Below are 24,961 nucleotides of genomic sequence, written 5' to 3'. Positions count from 1 at the left end.
TCTGTGCATCTCACATACATATATATAGAATGCATCCTATTAAATGCTCTACATGAATAAAATATTTTCAGTCAGGGAATCCGACCAAGCCAACCCAGCACTGCATCTCCAGGCTGATGGCAATCGCTGGTCGCAGTATAACCACCGTATGTGTGTATATACTTTTTAGGATATTTTTCCAGCTTCCTATCAGCTGGCTCCTTGAGGGCGGCCGTATCTGGAGACGGTAACGCCACTTGATAAGCGTGTGAGCGCCTTATCACCCTAAGGGGTGTTTCCCAACGTACCCTAATTTCTGGCGGGAAAGGGTATAACGCCAATATTTGCTATCGGGGTAACCCTACGCATCATCACACACTTCATTTTATTTTATCTGATTCAGGAAAAACTACAGGTAGTTTTTTCACTCCCACATAATACCCTTTCTTGTGGTACTTGTAGTATCAGAAACACGTAACACCTCCTTCATTGCCCTTAACGTGTGGCCCTAATGAGAAATACGTTTGTTTATTCACCGTCGACACTGTATTCAGTGTCCGTGTCTGTGTCTGTGTCGACCGACTGAGGTAAATGGGCGTTTTTAAAACCCCTGACGGTGTTTCTGAGACGCCTGGACCGGTCCTAATAGATTGTCGGCCGTCTCATGTCGTCAACCGACCTTGCAGCGTGTTGACATTCTCACGTAATTCTCTAAATAAGCCATCCATTCCGGTGTCGACTCCCTAGAGAGTGACATCACCATTACAGGCAATTTCTCCGCCTCCTCACCAACATCGTCCTCATACATGTCGACACACACGTACCGACACACAGCACACACACCGGGAATGCTCTGACAGAGGACAGGACCCACTAGCCCTTTGGGGAGACAGAGGGAGAGTCTGCCAGCACACACCAAAAACGCTATAATTATATAGGGACAACCTTATATAAGTGTTTCTCCCTTATAGCATCTTTTATATATATACAATATCGCCAAAATCAGTGCCCCCCCTCTCTGTTTTAACCCTGTTTCTGTAGTGCAGTGCAGGGGAGAGCCTGGGAGCCTTCTCTCCAGCTTTTCTGTGAGAGAAAATGGCGCTGTGTGCTGAGGAGATAGGCCCCGCCCCTTTTTCGGCGGGCTCGTCTCCCGCTATTTTTGAAGTTAGGCAGGGGTTAAATATCTCCATATAGCCTCTGTGGGCTATATGTGAGGTATTTTTTACCACTAATAAGGTTTTTATTTGCCTCTCAGAGCGCCCCCCCCAGCGCTCTGCACCCTCAGTGACTGTTGTGTGAAGTGTGCTGAGAGGAAAATGGCGCACAGCTGCAGTGCTGTGCGCTACCTTTATGAAGACTCAGGAGTCTTCAGCCGCCGATTTTGGACCTCTTCTCTCTTCAGCGTCTGCAAGGGGGCCGGCGGCGCGGCTCCGGTGACCATCCAGGCTGTACCTGTGATCGTCCCTCTGGAGCTAGTGTCCAGTAGCCAAGCAGCAAATCCACTCTGCACGCAGGTGAGTTCACTACTTCTCCCCTAAGTCCCTCGTTGCAGTGATCCTGTTGCCAGCAGGACTCACTGTAAAGTAAAAAACCTAAGCTAAACTTTCTCTAAGCAGCTCTTTAGGAGAGCCACCTAGATTGCACCCTTCTCGTTCGGGCACAAAATCTAACTGGAGTCTGGAGGAGGGTCATAGGGGGAGGAGCCAGTGCACACCACCTGATCTGGTAAAAGCTTTACTTTTTTGTGCCCTGTCTCCTGCGGAGCCGCTATTCCCCATGGTCCTTTCAGGAACCCCAGCATCCACTTAGGACGATAGAGAAAAAAGTTTTGGGAACCACTGACTTAGACAACAAAATATCTGCAGGAGTGAGAAGAAAGCCGCTACAGTCTTTACAGAGCAGACATAAAATGCTCCCGCCCCATCAAATGGAAGATGAGAGGATCAGGGACAGGCATGTACAGACAAAACAAAGTTCTTTGTGGAGCATACCACACTACTTTTTAACTACTTAATATCCTTTCAGAATGCAATTCCTTTGGGCTATACTGTACACACCTGCACTCTGTTTTATAGTTTCTTAATGTATTAAGATTGCAAACGAACTATGATTTGGGAACGTAATCTTCAATTTACATTTACGACGGACATGGATGTTACCTGGAATTTGGTGCAGATGCGTCCTTATACATCTAGCCTTAATACACCATGCAGCGTGAGATGCCTGGCTTGAGACAACCACCAGGTTTGTCCAATTCTGCTAACTTCAGGTATTTTTATTTTACGAAAATGCATCTAAGTCACAACGCAATGCGACTAGGACGCACAAGGAGACTGTGATGATACATTTGATATATGACACTTGTATATCTGCGTGCGACTGAGTCTGTATGCTACAGTGTAGCACCTTGTATGCCGATTCCGAGACCCACACAGATATATAAGTGTCATATGTTAAATTAATCAGCACAGTCACCTTGTGCATCCTAGTCGCATTGCGTTGCGACTAAGAGCAATTTTTGGCTAAAAAGAATCAAAACCAGACGCCAGGTGCTAGAAGACTTGCAAGTGACCTGGCTGTTTGACGTGACTGCAGCAAAGATGTATGAGGATATATCTGTAAATCTCTTTCTGAAATTTGACTGGTTGGTTGAGAAAAATGTTTTGATACATTTTCCAAGTTCTTATCAAAACATTCAAAAACAACATGTTCTCAGATTAGATTAAGATGCAATGAATGCATGATAAAAGTATGTGTTGTAACCAGCAATATAATGTACTTTGAGTATAACATTAGCCATCATTTCTTCATCCTGCTCTACATGTACATTAACCTCTCCCTCATGAATAAGAGTGCAGACAGATGTAAATGGAAAATGTTAAAACGTGTGTTTGGGGGTGGAGGAATGAACACCTTGTGCTCAACACAAGCAGTTTTATATAGGATTAGGAGACCTAGGGTAGTAATCGGACTAAAGGATAAAACACAGTGGATTAGTGATGTATTGTGCGGTTACTCTGCTCTGTTTATACACATTAGTTGTAAGATGCCATAAAACGCCGCAGCAGAGTGACAAATATCTGTAGCATTTGGCCGATAAGATGCTACCTAGACTGGCACTTCTTTTTCCTCAATTAACAAATTGCTACAAATTTTTTTTTCCCCAATCAGAAACAGACTGCATTCCCAGTTCAATGTATCTGCATATCTGCATGCTGACGCAACATGCCTGGGAAGAACTGGAAGCAGGCATTATTACACCAGTATGTGCTCTTCGGTTGGTTTAGTCAGGAGAGTAATCCTTAGTGACGACAAATAGAGCCACAGGTTGGCCAGGCCTGTATATAAAGCATTTCTTTCTCTCCTTGTAACCATCAGGAAATCAGAACACACTACTCCCAATGGCCAGCATTGGCACTACAGAGTTGCAAGTTTTGTTTGCTACTTTCGTTCACACCTTGGAGTAATAAAGCAATTACAGCCATGCAACCATGAAAATATTTTTACACTGGTTACACAGTAGCAGCAGATTTCATCTAGTGCAGACAAAGGTTTCTGCCATTCTTTCCTCACTACAGTATGAATATATGAAGCAGTGAATAGATTAGAGTTATCCCAAGAAAATGTCCATACGCATATGAGTTTTCTACCACAGTGCCTCATTCACAAATGGATATGCAACCTCAGGTTTTTAGAATAATCATTAATTGCACTGAAGTAAAAAACAGAAAACTAAAACAAAAACACAAAACTTACTTTGGATACACGGGTTCATACAAATACTTGTCCTCTCCTGCCGGAACAATATCAAAAAACAACATATACCCATTGGCAGTCTGGAATAAAAGAAAAAGAAAAATATGAGATTGTACAGTCATTTCTCATATAGGTTTACCTATGTTACAGCATCTATAGTACACACTGTACATGCTCCAGCAGTCAAATCCATCTTAAAAAGAATCTACTAGGCCAGAGGTTCCCAAACTTCGCCATTACAGTCCAGATTTAAGGATATCAGTGCTTGAGCACAGGTGACATAATTAGTGCCTCAGTCAATGTGATTTAACCATTTGTACTTTAGCAAGGATATCCATAAATTCTGGACTGTAATGGTGGAGTTTAGCAACCTGTGTGTAACTAGGTTCATTAATAGAAGGGCAAAATAAGGACACTGATGTACAAATAATTGAATATTCATTAAGAAAAAGTACCTAAACAAAATAAAAATATAAATGATAATATTAACAATAAATAACTGGCATTGTCTTGAATAAAAAGAATAAAATAATGGCTTGTATTCTCTTGAATCAAACCGAAGACTAGTGCTATACATAAATGTTGCTATACTTAAAAGGTTTTTGATCACTTCCTAACCAGTGTCAATTATTATGCACCTGTTAATTGATACACCGATAGCTTGTCTCACCCTTTGATTACTAACTCTCCCATGTACTGTGCCTAAACATAAACTGAGCCCTGTGCCAGCCTTACAATCACTTCCCATTCTGTATCATGATATGTAGACTGTGGATGACCAGGTTTCCAGCACTTTTTTAATCTCTCTTATTTGAAGCTTTTGTTCTTTCATTTGCTGACTGGTCAGAACACAGGCTAAAGCTGTGTCAGCACATTGACCTAATGAATATCTGCTCAACTAAAAACATTGACTCGTATAGTATAGACCAGGCATTCCCAAACTTGGTCCTCAAGGCACAGTAACAGTGCAGGTTTTAGGGATATCCAGGCTTCCGCACAGATGGTAAAATTAAAATAACGGAGGTACTAATTAAGGCACCTGCGCTCAAGCTCGGAAATCACTAAAACCTGCACTGTTAGTGTGCCTTGAGGACCGAGGTTGGGAATGCCTGGTATAGACAGACAATTGTCTTTAGATCTGAAATCTTCACTACTGTTACGTGAGGGTGGAATACACAACCCTTGGAAGTTATTACCCAAAATGCCTACACCAATCATGCATTATGCTTACTGTATGCTCAAGGTTTTCTTTTATGTCTGTGTGACTCATACCCCTTTTCCACTAGCTTTAAAAACACGGGAAATGTGCATTTACCCGGGTTTTTTTCCTAGTGGAAAAAAGACCCCCTGCAAATTCCCGGGGATCAAGTGATCCGGGAATCCTACCCAGGTAGCTTGCCGGGTTGAGCACGTGTTCAACCCGGTAAGCTGTGTAGTGTGAACAGGAGCCGTGTCGATGCGACATGGTTCCCGTTCACAGTGAATGGAAGGGCAGCGCTGGGAGATCATGTGATCTCCCAGCGCCGCCCCATGCCGCGTCAGCAGCAGCGTCACCAACCCGGCAATATGCCGGGTTGGTGAGCACTGTGGGAAAGGGGGCTGTAGCACGGGTCGCAGCCGTGTCAGGCTCCCAGCTGCGACCCATGCTACAGATGGAAAAGGGGTATTATCTATTGCTGTATTACTTAAATCTTCTGTATTATGTGCATTGTTTGTAAAGTGCCTTGAGTCCTGTTGGAGAAACAGCGCTATATAAATAAAATTATTATTATGATCTTAAAATTGTGGCTTAAAAATACCACAGTTAAGTGATCTATCACTTTTTCAGTCATGTGTCGGTTAAAAACAGACATGTTCTCTGAGGCAGGCCAGGCTCCTGTAATCGGTTATATAAGCAGTGCACAAACTGCATGTGGCAGGGAAACAGCGTCTGCATTAAAATGTAGGTGTCAGCAAAAGAATGTGTGTCACAATGCAGGCTTTTTTTCCAATAAAGAATTATGAGAACTGTAGTCACACAAAACTAAAGATATCGGTGTAGAAAAAATAAATGTTCCTAAACATAATGTTTTCAGATATACTTTGAGAGTGCATAAAATGTACAATATAAACCAACAAAAAGTATGCTTTTTAAACTTCAAAAGATCTGAAACACTAATTTTGTTGATTATGATAAACTTTTGCCAAGAAACGCTCAAACAACAACTACAGGTACACAGGAGAGTCTGGACAATATTTTTTGTTTCTAATATTTGCGCTTTCCCTATTCTAGGCCCAATTGGGAGATTAGCGAATTAGGTACTTCAGAGTGTGCTACGCCAAACACTAGGAGGTCTATTCAATGCATGTCGGATCCTCTCCAACGGAGAGGATCCGACAATGCAGTATTCAATTGCGGCCAAATCCGTCTGGTTTTGCCCGTTTTCGACAATGCCAATCCAAAAAATTTTAAAGTCTGATTCACATTGTCGAAAACGGGACTAAAACATGTCGGATTTGGCCGCAAATCCGACAAAGCACGTGGATCCGTGGCTAATGCGCTGATCCACGTGTTTTCTGACAATCATGATTCGACCTAAAAAAGTCGGACACTGACATCTTTCCAACTAGACGGCAGTTCCGACCTCAACTGAAAAGACCCCTATGTACTAAATGTACTTAACGGTTGTTCCCATGCATTAAAAAACCATCAGGACTGGAAAACATCAGTCTTCCATTACCACTTATATACTTAGATTGTAATTGCTTCCTATATACAAATAGTGATGCAAGGAGTTAATGTGCAGAATATTCCACACTTTGGATATGTGACTGGCCACACACTTGTCTCATTCTCTCTGCATTCCATTGAAGCATACTTCATTCTCATTACCCAGGAGACTTCCCAGTTTCCACAAAAGTCTGAACAGCACAGAAAAAGATTCTACTTTACATATTGACAGATCGATGTAGTAAAAGAACAAAACAAAAATACATGTAATTGGTACCAAGATAATTCAATTTGTAGCAAGAACTGCAATACTGTCCCCGTCAAAAATAACATTTAAATGGCCTCCATTAACAGAAAGGAAATGGCATACATTTAACAGAAATATATTATAATATGGTTTCACATTTACATGTGAGATGGCTTTAGTCTATTAAATAAGATCTCCCAGGGCCCAAGAGGTCAAATCATAAAAGCAGAACACTTAAACCTTAAAAAGGCATTTCATTTTGTTTTTGCAGAATATGCAACTTGCTGCCTGTTATTAGCTATAGGAAAGCATTATCCTCCAACACTTTAACGCACATTTTGTCTGCTGCCAACACATACATGGTCTTCCTGCCCTCTGTGACCTTTCAGTTTCCTTCCAGACATACTAGGTGAAGTTATAAAGCTGCTAAATTAGAACATAAAAAGTCCTGCTGGCCTGAACAGAGAAAAATCCTCCTGCAGCTATGAATTAGTAAGGCTATGCAGTCTGTTTAAGGCTTCTTTTATTCTTGGCTCTTTGCAGAATAACAGGAAACCTGCGATGGAAAGAAATTTGAAACCCTCCATTTCTCAGCTCCTCAAGTTTAGCAGCTGTAGCTCTGAGCAGAGGTCTTCATGTTTGTATAGCATGAGGGGGAAGTATAACCATTGCTGTAACGTCATAACGCTAGAGATACACAGGCAATGTCTACTCTCTGCAAAATACATCTCATGATATTATCTGTTTAAGAAAACATAGTGCGACTGCATGCAATTGGATATTATATCACCAAAGGAAGAAAACAAAAAAAATAAAAAACCTTCCAGTTGTTCTATAGTTCAATTAACATTTTCAGCCAAGATTCTGCTAATATTTTTTTAAAGAGTAATAAGTTGCTCATCCCATGAAACGCTGGAAGAAATTGTTTGCCTTAAGTTGATAAAAGGCATTAGGTTGTGGCACTGCTCCACTGAAGGTCATCACACAACAGAGTGATAACAAAAACAAACTTGAGCAGCAGAGCAAATAGGAAATCGTGAGATACAGTACAATGAGCAAATATCTTAATCTCATCTTAATCTGCAGACCAACTGAAGTGTCTCGCAAGGGTCCCTTATAGAGATGAATGCAAAACCATTTTGTGGCTGAAGAGGTGAAACTGATCAGTAAATGGGTGTGCGCACATAACTAAGGTCAGAGACAAAGGGACTTATGCAATAGTCTGCGAGATAGTCTCTGACGAGATTCCAAACGGGCTCACCAGATCGTGCATAACGCAGGCAATTACATAAGCCCTAGCGTGTTGACAGAACTGCAGGCTATGCAGAGTTGGACATACACTGAATTGTGCCTCTGGTTTTAGAAAGATCTTTTGCACCAGGGATGGGGCTGGTGCACATTAGGGCATTCCAGCCTCAGATATATACAATAAACCCATCTACATAGAATCAAAAAGGGATCATTGCAAACACGATACCAAAGGGACGATTTTTTTTTTTTTTTAATTGATCACATTTATTGAACATTTTTCAATGTAACAAAAACAATCCACAAAAGAATGGAGGTCAAAAACAAGTACAAAAGTCGCACATCAAGAGAAAGAAGTCACACAAAAAGGTACAGAGACTTGAGGTAAGCAAGTATAAAGTAGACTGTACATACAGCTATAAGTATAGAGCATGTAGACAAAAAAAAAAAAAAAACAAAGATTACCAACAGAGGCGTAGTGGGGGACAACCACGGGGCAACTGAGCAAGTTGGAGAGTGTTGAGATTAGACTGTCGTGGGCTTTGGCTCCAAAGCATAATGAAAGGGCTTCCAAAGGGAATGAAACCTTATCAAATTTAAGCAAACAATTCAATTTAGAATACCTGAAGCGGTCATGAGAGACTGTAAAATTAACTAGGCCAAGCCAAATAGCCAATGAATGAGTTTGGGGAGCCATAAAGAGCCTTGCTATACAAACGAACGCCAACATGCTACCAACATAGAATTGTAAAATAGGATTTTGGTTACCTACCAGTAAACCCTTTTCTCGTAGTCCGTAGAGGATGCTGGGGTAGACATAAGTACCATGGGGTATAGACGGGTCCACCAGGAGCCATTGGCACTTTAAGAGTTTGAGAGTGTGGGCTGGCTTCTCCCTCTATGCCCCTCCTACCAGACTCAGTCTAGAAACTGTGCCCGAGGAGACGGACATCTTCAAGAGAAGGATTTTACATAGATAGTGGTGTGATTCACACCAGCTCACACATACAAGGCACATCAAGCTAACTAGCTTGAAACGCAGCAACCGCTGAAACATTACTTACCAAGTAACAATGCAGTACTCAACTAAAACGAAGTTGTACTAAACCAAATAATGATAGCAGGAAAACGAAGCGCTGGGCGGGCTCCCAGCATCCTCTACGGACTACGAGAAAAGGATTTAACAGTAGGTAATTAAAATCCTATTTTCTATTACGCCCTAGAGGATGCTGGGGTCCACATTAGTACCATGGGGATGTACCAAAGCTCCCAGAATGGGAGGGAGAGCGCGGAGGCTCCTGCAGAACTGATTGACCAAACTTCAGGTCCTCAGCGGCCAAAGTATCGAACTTGTAGAACTTTGCAAATGTGTTCGACCCAGACCAAGTAGCTGCTCTGCAAAGCTGTAAAGCCGAGACACACTAGGGCAGCCACCCAGGAAGAACCCACCTTACGAGTAGAGTGGGCCTTAACAGACGTGGGACACGGCAATCCTGCCGTAGAATACGCATGCTGGATAGTGAACTTGATCCAGCGAGAGATTGTCTACTTAAAAGCAGGACACCCAAGTTTCTTGGGCTCATACAGGACAGAGAGTCCGATTTTCTGTGACGAGCAGTCCTCTTCACGTAGATTTTCAGAGCCCTTACAACATCCAAGGACTTTGATGAAATTGAGGAGTCAGTAGCAACTGGCACCACAATAGGTTGGTTGATATGAAATGACGACACAACCTTCGGAAGAAACTGCTGACGTGTCCGAAGCTTAGCCCTATCTTCATGGAAGATCAAGTATGGGCTTCTACAGGACAAAGCCCCCAACTCTGACACACGTCTAGCAGAAGCTAAGGCCAACAAAGTGACAGCCTTCCACGTGAGAAACTTGACCTCAACCTCCTGTAGAGGCTCAAACCAGTCCGACTGGAGGAACTGCAACACCACGTTAAGATCCCAGGGCGCCGTAGGGGGCACAAAGGGAGGTTGGATGTGCAGAACTCCCTTCAAAAAAGTCTGAACCTCAGGGAGGGCAGCCAACTGTTTCTGGAAGAAAATGCATAGGGCCGAAATTTGTACCTTTATGGATCCCAACCGTAGGCCCATATCCACACCTGCTTGCAGGAAGAGAAAACGTCCCAGTTGAAACTCCACCATAGGAAACTTCTTGGACTCACACCAAGATACATATTTTTTCCAAATACAATGGTAATGTTTAGACGTAACTCCTTTCCTAGCCTGAATCAGGGTAGGAATAACCTTGTTCGGAATGCCCTTCCGAGCTAGTATCTGGCGTTCAACATCCATGCCATCAAACGCAGCCGCGGTAAGTCTTCCTAGGCGAACGGCCCCTGCTGCAGCAGGTCCTCCCGAAGAGGAAGAGGCCTCGGCTCTTCTAGCAGTAGATCCGGAAGATCCGCGCACCAAGACCTTCTTGGCCAGTCTGAAGCAATGAGGATCGCTTGAACCCTTGTTCCCCTTATGAGCTTAAGCACTCTTGGAACGAGTGGGAGTGGTGGAAACATGTACACCAACTGGAAAACCCATGGAGTCACCAGGGCGTCCACCACCACTGCTTGCGGGTCCCTTGACCTGGAACAATATCGCCAAAGCTTCTTGTTGAGAGGAGAGGCCATCATGTCGATTTCAGGTACACCCCAAAGATCTGTTACCTCTGTGAACACCTCCGGAAGGAGTACCCACCCTCCTGGATGGACATAGTTTCTGCTGAGGAAGTCCACTTCCTAGTTGTCTACTCCCGGAATGAAGATTGCCGACAGCGCCAACACGTGCTTTTCTGCCCAGAGGATGATTCTTGTTACCTCTGACATTGCAGCTCTGCTCTTCGTTCCGCCCTGTCGGTTGATGTAAGCCACTGTCGTTACATTGTCTGACTGCACTTAAATGGCCCGATTTCTCAGAAGATGGACCGCTTGGAGAAGACTGATGTAGACAGCTCTTAGTTCTAGAATGTTTATCGGCAGGCTGGCTTCCAGACTTGACCACCTTCCTTGGAAGGTCTCACCTTGACTGACTGCGCCCCAGCTTCGTAGACTTGCATCCGTCGTTAGAAGGATCCAGTCCTGAATTCCGAACCTGTGGCCCTCCATAAGGTGAGGTAGTTGCAACAACCAAAGGAGTGAAATCCTGGCCTTTGGTGACAGACGTATCCTTTGGTGCATAGTAGATGGGATCCCGACCACTTGTCCAGGAGATCCAGTTGGAAGGACCGGAGCATGAAACCTCCCATATTGTAGAGCCTTGTAAAAGGCCACCAGCTTTCCCAGAAGGCGAATGCACTGATGAACCGACACCCAGGCTGGCTTCAGGACATCGCAGACTATTGTTTGTATCACCAACGCTTTTTTCCTCTGGAGGAAACACCCTCTGCACTTCCGTGTCGAGGATCATTCCCAGAAAGGACAACCTCCTAGTTGGTTCCAAATTTGATTTTGGAAGATTCAGGATCCAACAGTGTTCCCTGAGCAGGTGGGTCGTGAGAAGGATGGACTGTAACAGCTTCTCCTTGGACGATGCCTTTATCAGCAGATCGTCCAGATATGGAATTATGTTCACACCCTGTCTGCGGAGGAGAATCATCATTTCCGCCATCACCTTGGTGAAAACCCTCGATGCTGTGGAGAGGCCAAATGGCAGAGCCTGAAACTGACAGTGACAGTCTAACAGTGCGAATCAGAGATAAGCCTGATGCGGAGGTACGCATCCTTGATATCCAGGGATACCAGGAATTCCTCCGCTTCCAGACTTGATATCACCACCCTTAGAGATTCCATTTTGAACTTGAACTCCTTCAGAAAGGGATTTAGTGATTTTAGGTTCAGAATGGGCCTGACCGAACCATCCGGTTTCGGTACCACGAAAAGGTTCAAATAGTAACCTTTGTTTTGCAGACGAGGAGGGACCGGTACAATAACCTGTGCCTCCACCAATTTCTGGACGGCTGCCTGCAGGACAGCCCTGTCTGCCAGCAAAGCTGGCAAGCCTGATTTGAAGAATCGGTGAGGAGGGAGATCTTGAAATTCCAGCCTGTATCCCTGGGACACGATATCTTGCACCCAGGGATCCAGGCCGGACGACACCCAGACGTGACAGAAAAGCCTGAGTCTCGCTCCCACCGGCTCCACCTCCGAGGCGTGCAGTCCACCGTCATGTGGAGGACTTCGGCGTACCTGAAGCAGGTTTCTGTTCCTGGGAACCCGCCGCAGCCGGTTTCTTGGATTTGGTCCGGCCTCCCCTAAAGGTGTTGGACGGTCTGGCCTTTCGTGGCTTGGCAGCCCGAAAGGGCTGTGATGCAGTTGAAGAAAAGGGTTTCTTCGTAGGAGGTGCAGCTGAGGGAAGAAAAGGTGACTTACCCGCCGTAGCCGTAGAGATCTACGCTTTTAAAGCTGACCAGTGTAGGGTAGGGTCTCCACACTTCTCCTGGATTCCCCGTCGGCAGACCACTGTCGCAGCCACAGTCCTCGACGAGCTGAGGCAGACATAGAAGAAATTCCTGCAGCCATGAAACCCAGGTCTTTCATGGATTCTACGAGAAATCCTGCCGAATCCTGAATGTTACCCAAAAACAATTCAACATCAGATTTATCCATAGTATCCAAATCTTCAAGTAATGTGCCTGACCACTTTACTACAGCTTTGGCAATCCAAGCACTGGCAATAGTGGGACGTAATATAGCCCCTGAAGCAGTGTACATGGATTTGAGCGTATTATCAATTTTAAGATCAGCCGGCTCTTTCAAGGCGGTGGATCCTGGAACAGGTAAAACCACCTTTTTTGAGAGTCTGTATACAGACACGTCAACATGGGGCCCATTTTTTCCTATCCTCCACAGGGATAGGAAACGCCACCAGGACCCTTTTAGGGATCTGGAATTTTTTCTCAGGGTTTTCCCATGCTTTTTCAAAAATAGCATTCAATTCTTTTGACGCAGGGAAGGTTAGCGAGGCTTTCTTATTTTCAGTAAAGTAAGCCTCCTCAACCTGCACAGGGGTTGTATCAGTAATATTTAACACATCCCTAATGGCCTCTATCATCAACTGCATCCCTTTTGCAAGAGATGCTGCCCCCCTCAACACATCCCCATCACCGTCCTCAGTGTCTGAATCGGTATCCGTGTCATCTTGCATAATCTGTGCAAGAGCAAGTTTTTGGGAATATACAGCGGGGGGGCCCTGAGGTAACAGAACTGGGCCAGACTGCCATAGAGCTCTGTAAAGCCTGAGTTGCAGACTCATTCTGTGCAACCCTAGTAGAAATCTGAGAAATCATAGATTTGATAGAGGATAACCACTCAGGCTCCCTTGCTGGTATCTGTGCTAAAACAGTGCAATCCTGATTACATGGAATGGGATCATCCTGAGATGACATATCCTCTGCAGCATATGACACAGAGTCCCCGGACATAGCTTAATGGAGACCACAGACATCACACACACACACACACACGAGGGCAGACAGAGTTTCACCCCCAAGAATGGCAAGAGAGACACAGAGATTGGAGCCAACCCACACACAGCACTTTTTAGGTAAAGGGAGACCCCCAACCAGCACTGACTGTGTACCTTAATAGGATACACAGCCTGTATACAGCCTCCCCCCCCCCCCCCCCTTCTACAACCCCCTGGTTGGGGGGTTGTTCAGGGGGGACTTGCTCCTCACTGACAGCGTTGTGCAGGCAGGAAAATGGTGCTGAACGCTGTTGGGTACCGCTCTGAGAAGCTCCGCCCCCAAAATGGCACTGTCTTCCCGCTCTTCATAGGATTATACTGGCCTGAGGAATTATGCTGGCAGAGATCCCGGGACCCCGACAAGCTGTGTGACCAGTGTAGGGTGTAGGCACTGGCTCAGGGCGCCCCTCACAACGCCGCACTATGTACCACTGAGCCCCGGAGCGCAGTTAGTACTGAGCTCCATACTCTGTTGCCGCCATCTTCACACCGGCCCCCCGCTTGCTAGAGGGGTTGGTGACTCACTCGCCACCAATCTTTTGGCTCTGTAAGGGGGTGGCGGCATGCTGCTGGGGTGGGCGATCCCCTGTGGCGGGGAACGATCGATCCCCTCAGGAGCTCAGTGTCCTGTCAGCGGAGAAAGTGGCTCAGACCGCGCAGGGCGGAACTACTCCCCCCCCCTTAGTCCCACGAAGCAGGGAGGTTGTTGCCAGCAGCCCCCCTGTAAAATAACAAACTCTTAAAAAAAAAAAGAGCTCCCCTAGCTGTGACCGGCAACTCCGGGCACATTTTCTAAACTGAGTCTGGTACGAGGTGCATAGAGGGAGGAGCCAGCCCACACTCTCAAACAAAGTGCCAATGGCTCCTGGTGGACCAGTCTATACCCCATGGTACTAATGTGGACCCCAGCATCCTCTAGGACAGAGAAATAGGGGTATATGCAATTGCGGTCAAATTCCCGAAAATGTTGAAAAACGGGGCATTTTCGACACCAAAAAAAAAAAAAAAAAATTGCCAATGCAATACAGTACTTTGACAAAAAAAACAGACTTTTCAGATTCGACTTTTTGCAATTCGACATTTTGAAAATTCGACATGTCTGCAGTGGTAAAAATGCGGCAATTTGACAAAAGTATATTCAATTGAAGAATGTCGATTCGACTTTAGTGCTTTTCGACAGTAATATCGTCAATTTCCTTCCGCCTCACTTTGCTAGCGGAATCTAATAAAAAAAAATTTAAAACATGTTTTTTTTGTGTGTTTTTTTTATTGCTAATAGCATATCTATTTATATTAGAAGGGATTAGGTACTTGGTTTGTCTATTAGAGGGACACAAGTATTATTTATATATTTTTTAAAAGAATATTTTTTTTTTAACTGATTAAAATAGAGAGAGCATGGTTTTTGGTGGGAATGGGTTAAAATCAAGAAAAAAAAATGCGTGGGGTCCCCCCTCCAAAGCATAACCAGCCTCGGGCTCTTTGAGCCGGTCCTGGTTGTAAAAATACGGGGGAAAAACGGACAGGGGATCCCCCGTATTTTTAGAACCAGCACCGGCTCTGCGTCCGGTCCTGGTGCAAAAAATACGGGGGACAAAAAGCGTAGGGGTCCCCCGTATTTTTTGTACCAGCACCAGGCTCCACTAGATGGGGAGATAATGCCACAGCCGGGGGACACTTTTATACCGGTCCCTGCGGCCGTGGCATGCTGGTACTTGTGGTTCTCCAAGTAACAGCTTGCGGGGGAGGTTTGCTGGGACTTGTAGTTCTTCTGCAAAAAAACAATATTCTTTCATTTTACTCAAGGCTATCAGCCCCCCATCCGCAGCCTTTGGATGGGGGGGACGGGGGGGGACACAGCCTCAGGCTTCACCCCTGGCCCTTGGGTGGCTGGAGGGGGGGGGACCCCTTGATTTAAGGGGTCCCCACTCCTCCAGGGTACCCCGGCCAGGGGTGACTAGTTGGGTATTTAATGCCATGGCCGCAGGGACCGGTATAAAAGTGTCCCCCGGCTGTGGCATTATCTCCCCAGCTAGTGGAGCCCGGTGCTGGTACAAAAAATACGGGGGACCCCTACGCTTTTTGTCCCCCGTATTTTTTGCACCAGTACCGGACGCAGAGCCCGATGCTGGTTCTAAAAATACGGGGGATCCCTTGTCCGTTTTTTCCCCGTATTTTTACAACCAGGACCGGCTCAAAGAGCCCGAGGCTGGTTATGCTTTGGAGGGGGGACCCCACGCAATTTTTTTCTGTGTTTTTTAACCATTTTTGCGCCGTCGGAAAAGTCGAATCCAGGACGCACACTATCCGTCAATTCGTCCGTTTTTCGACAGCGGGACTGTCAAATCCGTTTTTTATTGAATATGTCGAATTCCGGCACCCGTCGGCCGGAATTCGACGGTCGAATTGTGTCGAATTTTAAAACGGGCGAAAAAAAGCTGCAATTCGGCCGGAATTGCATATACCCCATAGTATTTTAAATATGGCAGCTTATTTTATGTGAAGTGGTTTAAAGGGCACAGTACGGTTTAAAAAACAAAAACAAAAAAAACTCTTAACAGATACCAACCCAGATCTCCTGTTTATGGGCAGTTACTATTACCGTAGCTCAATTACAGATGTAAGCTGTACAAGGAAATTCAACACATTAACAAAAAAAATAAAACAACTTAAAAAAAAAAAAAAAAATACAAAGGGTGTGCAGCCAGTATTGGAGATGATGATAATATTTAATAGTATATAATCAGAAATATATAATAGTATATAATAAGAAATGTTGAGATGTTGAAGAGGAACCTGAACTACTATCCAGTGTTCCTTTAGATGTCAGAACAGCTATTTACCAAGTAAATCCTAACTAAATACCGTTCACATGCAGTTTAAACACTGAGATTTCATTTTTGGAACAAGTCCAGCTTTAAAAAGTGGCACAAATTCATCTTACTATAAAACTATAGTATGCCTGATAAATCAATTCCTACACTAACAAAGTTTAACATTTGGAAATTAAAACAACCACAGGCTCTATCACTTTATGCTCGACATATACTACACAATTATCAGCAGATAAGACAGATAAATGAGTAGTGTGTAGCTGCGACTGACCACAAATATCGGTCCGTCAAACATGCAGAATTCTCTGGCAAATCGGACAGATTAGATCAGTGGTTCTCAAACTCGGTCCTCAGGACCCGACACGGTTCACATTTTCCATGTCACCCAGCAGGTGCACTGTGTATGACCGACATTTTAAAAATCTATAGGTGACCTGCAAAACATGAACCATGTGGGGTCCTGAGGACTGAGAACCTGTGGATTAGATCATGCAAGGCAGCTACATCAGGCAATGGGGGTAATTCAGAGTTGATCGCAGCAGCAAATTTGTTAGCAGCTGGGCAAAACCATGTGCACGGCGGGGAGGGGGGGAGCAGATGTAACATTTTCAGAGACCGTTAGATTTGGGTGGGTTATTTTGTTTCTGTGCAGGGTAAATACTGTCTGCTTTATTTTTACACTGCAATTTAGATTACAGTTTGAACACACCCCACCCAAATCTAACTCCATCTGCACATATTATATCTGCCCCCACCTGCAGTGCACATGGGCCCTCATTCCGAGTTGATCACTCGCTTGCTGCTTTTAGCAGCATTGCAAACGCTAGGCCGCCGCCCTCTGGGAGTGTATTTTAGCAGAATAGCGAACGAAAGATTAGCAGAACTGCTACTAAATATTTCCCTGCAGTTTCTGAGTAGCTCCAGACCTACTCCTAGATTGCGATCACTGCAGACTGTTTGGTTCCTGGTTTGACGTCACAAACACACCCTGCGTTCGGCCAACCACTCCTGCGTTATCGTCTAGCACGCCTGCGTTTTTTAGCACACTCCCGGAAAACGCTCAGTTACCACCCAGAAACACCCACTTCCTGTCAATCACTCACCGATCAGCAGAGCGACTGAAAAGCATCGCACAGCCCTGTGTAAAATTGCATAGTTTTGTGTTAAAGTACTTAGTGCGTACGCCCTGCGGCCCATACGCATGCGCAGAATTGCCGGTTTTAAGCCTGATAGCAATTCTGCTAAAAACAGCAGCGAGCGAACAACTCGGAATGACCCCCATGATTTTGCCCAGCTGCTAACAAATTTGCTGCTGCGATCAACTCTGAATTAGGCCCAATGTACAAAGGCTGCCCCTACCCAGGCAACAGACACTTCTCCTGTTCCTTCACATGGGAGGAAAGCAGATATTGTGTGGCCATACACTGAGATATCTGCTGGTTTTCAGATAAAAACACCTGGTGATCTGTCAGTCATTTAATCTGACGGTATATTCCCAGCATAACATAGCCATTTACAGAAGGACGCATAGGTGTGTGTACACAGTCATTATGTATGTTTACAGAATCTCTATGAGAAGAGCAGTAAACACAACATTTGCATGTTACATTCGTAAACATATTTCTGCACAATTGCTGTATTTTGCTGAATGATAGAGTCATGAATGTGGAAATGTGTGAAGATAATGACACTGTCAGCAAGTGCTTCATGACACATCCTTTGGCAGAAATCACAGCTTCTAAATATTACTTGTAGCCAGTGAGTGGCCTTTCTAGTTTTGTTTTAGGATATTTTCCTTCCACACTTCCTTGCAGATCACTTCTAGCTGAGAAATGTTCTGCTGTCTTCTTCCATGCACTGCGATCTCCCCACAGATTTTAAATAATTTCCACCCTTAATATTATGTCCCTGTTAAGTACTGCTCGGTTGGTTTTGAGGTTTGTTTTGGATTGTTGCCTTTACTATAATGTACAACTTCTTTTCATCCTCAATTTCTTCACTGACTTCCAGGATTTATCAGATAATTCTAACTCAGGCAATATTTCCTAGTCCACAGATGGTCACACATATCAATGGCATTTTACACAGACTCACATGTTTAATGGCTAGGTGGTTTTTATTGTGTTAATTTATTTTCCAAAACATATCTTTTATTGCTCTGGCAAATAATTATATTTTTGTTTCATCAGTTCACAAAAACTTGTTCCAAAATTTATCTAGTTTATCTAAGTGTTGTTTTCATACTGGAGATGTTGGTTTTTGTGAAATTATTATGAAATTTCCTTGCAACAACTCTCTCTTTTATGTAAGAGACCCTATACCAATGGCTGCTATTCTGGTGTCCACTAAACCTTTCTGCATGTACTCTGTAGGGATTATGTGGCTGCCTTTTGCATTTCTGACCAGATTACAGGCAGTTTTATAGCATATTGCCTTGAAACAAATCTAAGATGCAAACACTGAGATCTTTACATCCATCATCTGCTTTGTAACAGCCAAGTATCTTTATTCTCAAATTCTGTATAAGCACTGCTTTGAGAAGCCTATAGGGTGGTGGGGGGGGGGGGGGATTAAGTAGTGCACATTCCCTATTTTAAGATAAAAATTGTCAGGCTTTGGTTCTGAACCCCTGGGACTCCCCCCTGATGACTAATTATGGACTTAGAAATGTATAATTATTTTTAATTAGCCACTAATGACATTGCATTTTTTGACCTCAAAAATGACAAGTGATGGAAATTGGGGTACAAGGTACAGGACAGGGATATTGTGGTTCTTTACGAGTGGTACAAGTGTTTTTAGGCTTGCAGGTGTTAGTAATCATACTGTTTCCACTTTTTTTTGCAGTCCCCTAAAATGACCCAAATATATACTTATACCCCTTTTATGTACCCCACATATAATGAGACCACTTACTTTCCTGCTTGTTATAATTTTTCCACTTTTTTTTTTCTTTCAAAGTGCATATAACAGCCATTTGACCCAATTGAATGACACCCAATAGTTTTATTATGGCCACAAATAGGACTTCTATAATGTTTTTCTATGTAGTTTGGCTTTTTTGGGGGTACAAACAGATTTCCCCACTTTCTCCTATACTTATCTCAGCTTTTGCCGGCTCGAATTATCACGCGAATCCTGGTATCGCTGTTTTGGGATAATATAGGTGCAATAAAAGGGAGCGCGCAGGCTGCAATAACAGCTTTTTTTTCAGAATATAGGTGCGATAACATTAGCCACAATCGCGGATTGCATTATCGCGGCTAATGCTAATTGGATACCCCTCTATGATTGTTGAATCTAGACACAACATTCCAACAGGTTACAAGTCAACTCTCATTACTCTTCAGCTGGCTTGAGAACGTAAATAAAAAACAATAGGATTTTAATTACCTACCAGTAAATCCTTTTCTCGTAGTCCGTAGAGGATACTGGGGTCCACATTAGTACCATGGGGTATAGACGGGTCCACTAGGAACCTTGGGCACTTTAAGAAATCAACAGTGTGCGTTGGTTCCTCCCTCTATGGCCCTCCTACCAGACTCAGTCTAGAAACTGTGCCCGAGGAGATGGACATATCCCGAGGAAGGATTTAACAGAACAGTGGTGAGATTCGAACAAGCACACACAAAACAAGAGGAAAGCCATGCTAACCAAACTTGAACAGGAACAGCAATAGCTGAACCAACATTACTTAACGAAGTAACAGTGCAGAAAACACAAAGCACTGGGCGGGCACCCAGTATCTTCTACGGACTACGAGAAAAGGATTTACCGGTAAGTAATTAAAATCCTATTTTCGCTTACGTCCTAGAGGATACTGGGGTCCACATTAGTACCATGGGGATTTACCAAAGCTCCCAAACCAGGTGGGAGTGCTGAGGTTCCTGCAGAAGTATCGAACTTGTAGAACTTAGCAAACGTGTTCGAACCTGACCAAGTAGCTGCTCGGCAGAGCTGTAAAGCCGAAACACCCTGGGCAGCCGCCCAGGAAGAACCCACCAACCTAGTAGAGTGGCCCTGTACTTTAGGAACCGGCAATCGTGCCGTAGAATAAGCCTGCTTGATAGTAAGCCTGATCCAGCGAGCAATAGACTGCTTTGAAGAAGGACACCCAATTTTCTTGGGATCAAAGAGAACAAACAGCGAGTGAGATTTTCTGTGACTAGCTGTCCGCTTCACATAGATCTTGAAAGACCTCACAACACCCAAGGACTTTGAGATAGCAGTGGTGTCCGTTAGCACCGGAACCACAATAGGTTAGTTGATATGACAAGCAGTTCAGCTCTATCTTCATGTAAAATCAAATAGGGGCTTTTGTGAGACAACGCCACCAGTTCCAACACACGCCTTGCTGAAGCTAAGGCCAACAGTGTAACAGTCTTCCACGTAAGAAACTTTACGTCAATCTCCTGTAAAGGTTCAAACCAGTCCGATTGCAGAAACTGCAACACCACGTTAAGACCCCAAGCTGACGTGGGAGGCACAAAGGGCGGTTGGATGTGCATAACACCCTTCAAGAACGTCTGAACCTCAGGGAGGGAAGCCAATTGTTTCTGGAAGAAAATGGACAAGGCTGAAATCTGGACCTTCAAGGAGCCCAAACGTAGGCCCACATCCACACTTGACTGTAGAAAAAGGAGAAAACGCCCCAGTCGAAATTCCACTGCAGGAAATTTCCTGTTTTCACACCACGAGACATAATTTTTCCAAATACGGTGGTAATGTTTAGACGTTACCCCTTTCCTAGCTTGGATCAGGGTTGGAATAACCTTGTTCGGAATGCCTTTCCGGGCTAAAATCTGACGCTCAACTTCCATGCCGTCAAACGTAGCCGCGGTAAGTCTTGATAGACGAACGGCCCCTGTTGCAGAAGATCCTCTCGCAGAGGCAGAGGCCACGGGTCCTCCAGGAGCAACTCAAGTAGATCCGCTTACCAAGCCCTTCTCAGCCAATCTGGGGCAATGAGAATGGCTTGAACTTTTTCCCTTTTTATTCTTTTGAGAATTCTTGGGATCAGTGGAAGAGGTGGGAACACGTAAACCATCTGGTAAACCCACGGAGTCACCAGAGCATCCACTTGTGGGTCCCTTGACCTGGAACAATAGTGCTTTAGCTTCTTGTTGAGACGAGAGGCCATCATGTCCATCTGTGGAATTCCCCACCGACTTGTCAAGGACTCGTACACCTGCGGGTGAAGGCCCCACTCTCCTGGGTGGAGGACATGTCTGCTGAGGAAGTCCGCCTCCCAGTTGTCTACTCCTGGAATGAAGATAGCCAACAGCGCCACCACGTGTCTTTCTGCCCAGAGGAGAATTTTTGTTACCTCTGACATTGCAGCTCTGCTCTTCGTTCCGCCCTGTCGGTTTATGTACGTTACTGCCGTCACATTGTCCGACTCAACCCGAATGGCTTGACATTGAAGAAGATGCGATGCCTGTAGAAGAGCGTTGTAGATGGCCCTTAGTTCCAGAATGTTGATCGGAAAAATGGCTTCCTGACTTGACCATTTTCCTTGGAACTGTTCCCCTTGGGTGACTGCTCCCCAACCTCTGAGGCTTGCAACCGTGGTTAGCAGAATCCAATTTTGAATCCCGAACCGTCAACCCTCGGTCAGGTGAGAAGTCTGGAGCCACCACAGAAGAGAAATCCTGGCTTTTGGCTACAGACTTCTGGTGCATGTGAAGATGTGATCCGGACTATTTGTCCAACAGAACCAGCTGGAATGGCCTGGCATGAAACCTTCCGTACTGCAGAGCCTCGTAAGAGGCTACCATCTTCCCCAGAAGGCGAATGCACAGATGCCCCGATAACCGGGTTGGTTTTAGGCCATCCCGCACCATTGACTGGATTACCAATGCCTTTTCCAACAGAAGGAACACCTTTTGTTCCTCCGTATCCAGGATCATTCCTAGGAACGGAAGCCTCCGTGTTGGGTCCAGGTGGGATTATGGCAGGTTCAGAATCCACCAGTGATCCGGGAGAAGTCTGATTGAAAGGGCAATGCTGTCCAACAACCTCTCCCTGGAAAGCGCTTTTATCAGCAGGTCGTCCAGGTACGGTATGATGTTCACTCCGTTTGCAGAGGAGAAACATCATCTCTGCCAATACCTTGGTGAAAACCCTCGGTGCTGTGGAGAGGCCAAATGGCAGGGCCTGAAACTGGTAGTGACAGTCCTGCAGTGCAAACCTTAGATACGCCTGATGAGGCTGGAAAATCGGTAATGTGAAGGTACGCATCCTTGATGTCGAGAGACACCAGGAATTCCCCCTCCTCCAGACCCGAGATCAACGCTCTCAGAGACTCCATCATGAATTTAAACACCAGTAAGGCCCATTTTAAACCTCAAGTCACTGAACCCGTAGACTTGGTTTAAAATGGGCCTTACCGAAATGCCCGGTTTCGGTACTACAAACAGGTTGTAACAACAACCCTTGTTTTGTAGGTGTAGTGGAACTGAAACAATGAACTGATTCTGTACCAGTTTTTGAATTGCTGTCTGCAAAGTCAAACCTGCTTCTGGAGAAGCTGGTAAGCCGGATTTGAAGAAGCTGGGAGGTGGGAGTTCCTGAAACTCCAGTCTGTATACCTGTGCAATAAGATCTTTGACCCAGGGATCTTGGCATGATGTCGCCCATATGTGACTGAAATAACATAACTGGGCTCCCACCTGCCTGTCTTCCAGGCAGTGCGGTCCATCGTCATGCTGAAGGCTTTGAGGAAGCAGATCCGGGAATCTGTTCCTGAGAACCTGCAGCAGCAGGTTTTCTGGGTTTACTTTTACCGCCTCTGAAGGTTGTAGAAGAACCCTTGGATTTTCCTTTAAATTATGCTGTCCGAAAGCACTGCAGAGTTGGAGCAGAGTAGCGTCAATTAGGTTACCTGACCACTTAGCAATGGCCATAGTGATACATTCACAAGCAATAGTGGGTCTTCTGGGCCACCCCAGCCACAGTGAATAAAGATTTGAGAGTGGTCTCAATCTTGCGGTCAGCTGCGTCCTTTAAGGACGCTGCCCCCGGAACAGGTAAGACTATCTTACGCGACAACCTAACACCGATGCATCCACAATCGGCGGGTTTTTTCATTTCTTCCTATCTTCCAGAGGAAAAGGAAAGTAAGAAATTAACCTTTTAGGGATCTGAAATTTTCTTTTGATGCAGGAAAGGTAGCCAGCCGAGGATTTCTTTTTTGTATTAAAACAAGATTCCTCTTCCACCTCCGCAGCCTTGTCAGGAATGTGCAGGTCATCTCTGATGGCTTCTGTGAGGGCCTGTATTCCCTGTGAGAGGGCAGCATCCCCCCCACTCGCATCCAGTTTCCCCTCCTCCGGATGTATTCGGATCAGTATCATCCTGCATGATCTGGGCCAGAGTACACCTTTGTGGACAAATGGCGAGAGTTTGAGACACAAGGATGGGGAGCTGAATCTCTATTTATCAGGTCATCCATAGACTGTCTTAAGAATTGTGTCTCCTTTTCATTATTAGATATTTTTGTAGAAATATTAGATCTCACCCCTTTAATGGAAGCCAACCATTGGGGTTCTGTCCTACTGGCCTGAGAATGAGCACTATCCTGAGTACAGGGTAGTGAGTCCCCAGGAGAGGAAAGACACTCTGCTGAGCATGAAACGCAGTCCCTGGACATAGTTGTGAAGGGACACCCACACACAAGGTGAAACACAATTTAATATAGAGAGTCCTCAGGGAGACACAGAAGCCTGAACCAGCCACACAGCACCCTTTTAGCATAAGCAAAACTCAGCTGGGTCGCAAGAACCAAGCACCTTAATAGGGCTTAGTATCCTAACACTGCTCCCCAACCCCCTCACTAAGACCCCTTGGTACCGCTGAGGAGACGTGGAGTCCTTGTGGAGGAGCTGCGTTTCCCTGTAGATCCTGTCAGTCTCAGCTGCAGAGGGAAAATGGTGCTTGTGAGATGCTGGATCTGCTCAGCGTGAAGCCCCGCCCCCATAATGGCACGCGGCTTCCCTCACTTTTATTATACTGGCCTGAGATATAATTTGTATAACAAAGGGTTAAAACCACTGATCTGATGTGTTAGCCAGTGTGGGTATCAACGGTGGCTCAGTGCGCCCCTAATCAGCATGACACACAACACCGCATGTCCTGTGAGTCCCCAACCGGGACGCCGGCGCTGTACTCACCACTCTTCTGGCTCTGTTAGGGGGTTGCGGTGTGCTGCGGGAGGGTACGCTGAGCCGTGGTGTGGCTTGCAAATGGCTCCTTTAGGAGCTCAGTGTCCTGTCAGCAGAGAAACTGGACCATTAACTCTCCAGGAAGTTGGGCTGTTCTCCCCCCTAATAGGCCCTACACACATGCCGATATTCTGAAAGATGAACTCGTTCATATCTTTCAGTGTGGAGACTCCAGCGATGAACGATGCGCGTCCCCGCGCTCGTTCATCGCTGATCTCCCGTCGGCTGTGCATGCAGGCCAATATGGACGATCTCGTCCATATTTGCCTGCACTTCAATGCAGCCGGGTGATGGGGGGAGTGAAGAAACTTCACTCCCCCCGTCACTGCCCCCCCGCCGCCGGGCACCTCGGCGGCGCATCGCCGAGTGTGTAGGGCGCCTAAGTCCCACAAAGCAGACAGGCTGTTGCCAACAGCACTGTCTGAAGAAAAAAAAAAAAATATATATATATATATATATATATATATATATATATATATATATATATATATATATATATATAA

The 24,961-nt window shown here is 45.2% G+C and overlaps 1 protein-coding gene across 3 annotated transcripts in view; it reads right to left on the bottom strand.

Annotated features, from left to right (window-relative positions):
* The window catches only part of RIC1 (RIC1 homolog, RAB6A GEF complex partner 1), a 268,206-nt gene that overhangs the window by 201,610 nt on the left and 41,635 nt on the right, over positions 1–24,961 (bottom strand). For all 3 annotated transcript variants that reach the window (XM_063913985.1, XM_063913986.1, XM_063913984.1), the window contains exon 3: positions 3,736–3,815. In XM_063913985.1, coding sequence (XP_063770055.1) covers positions 3,736–3,815 — 80 coding nt within the window. The remainder of the gene's footprint in view (positions 1–3,735; positions 3,816–24,961) is intronic.

Source organism: Pseudophryne corroboree, chromosome 1, assembly GCF_028390025.1.
Source record: "Pseudophryne corroboree isolate aPseCor3 chromosome 1, aPseCor3.hap2, whole genome shotgun sequence".
Lineage (NCBI taxonomy): Eukaryota > Metazoa > Chordata > Amphibia > Anura > Myobatrachidae > Pseudophryne > Pseudophryne corroboree.
The sequence above is the reverse complement of the archived record's forward strand: the minus strand, read 5'-3'. Positions and strand labels throughout refer to the sequence as shown.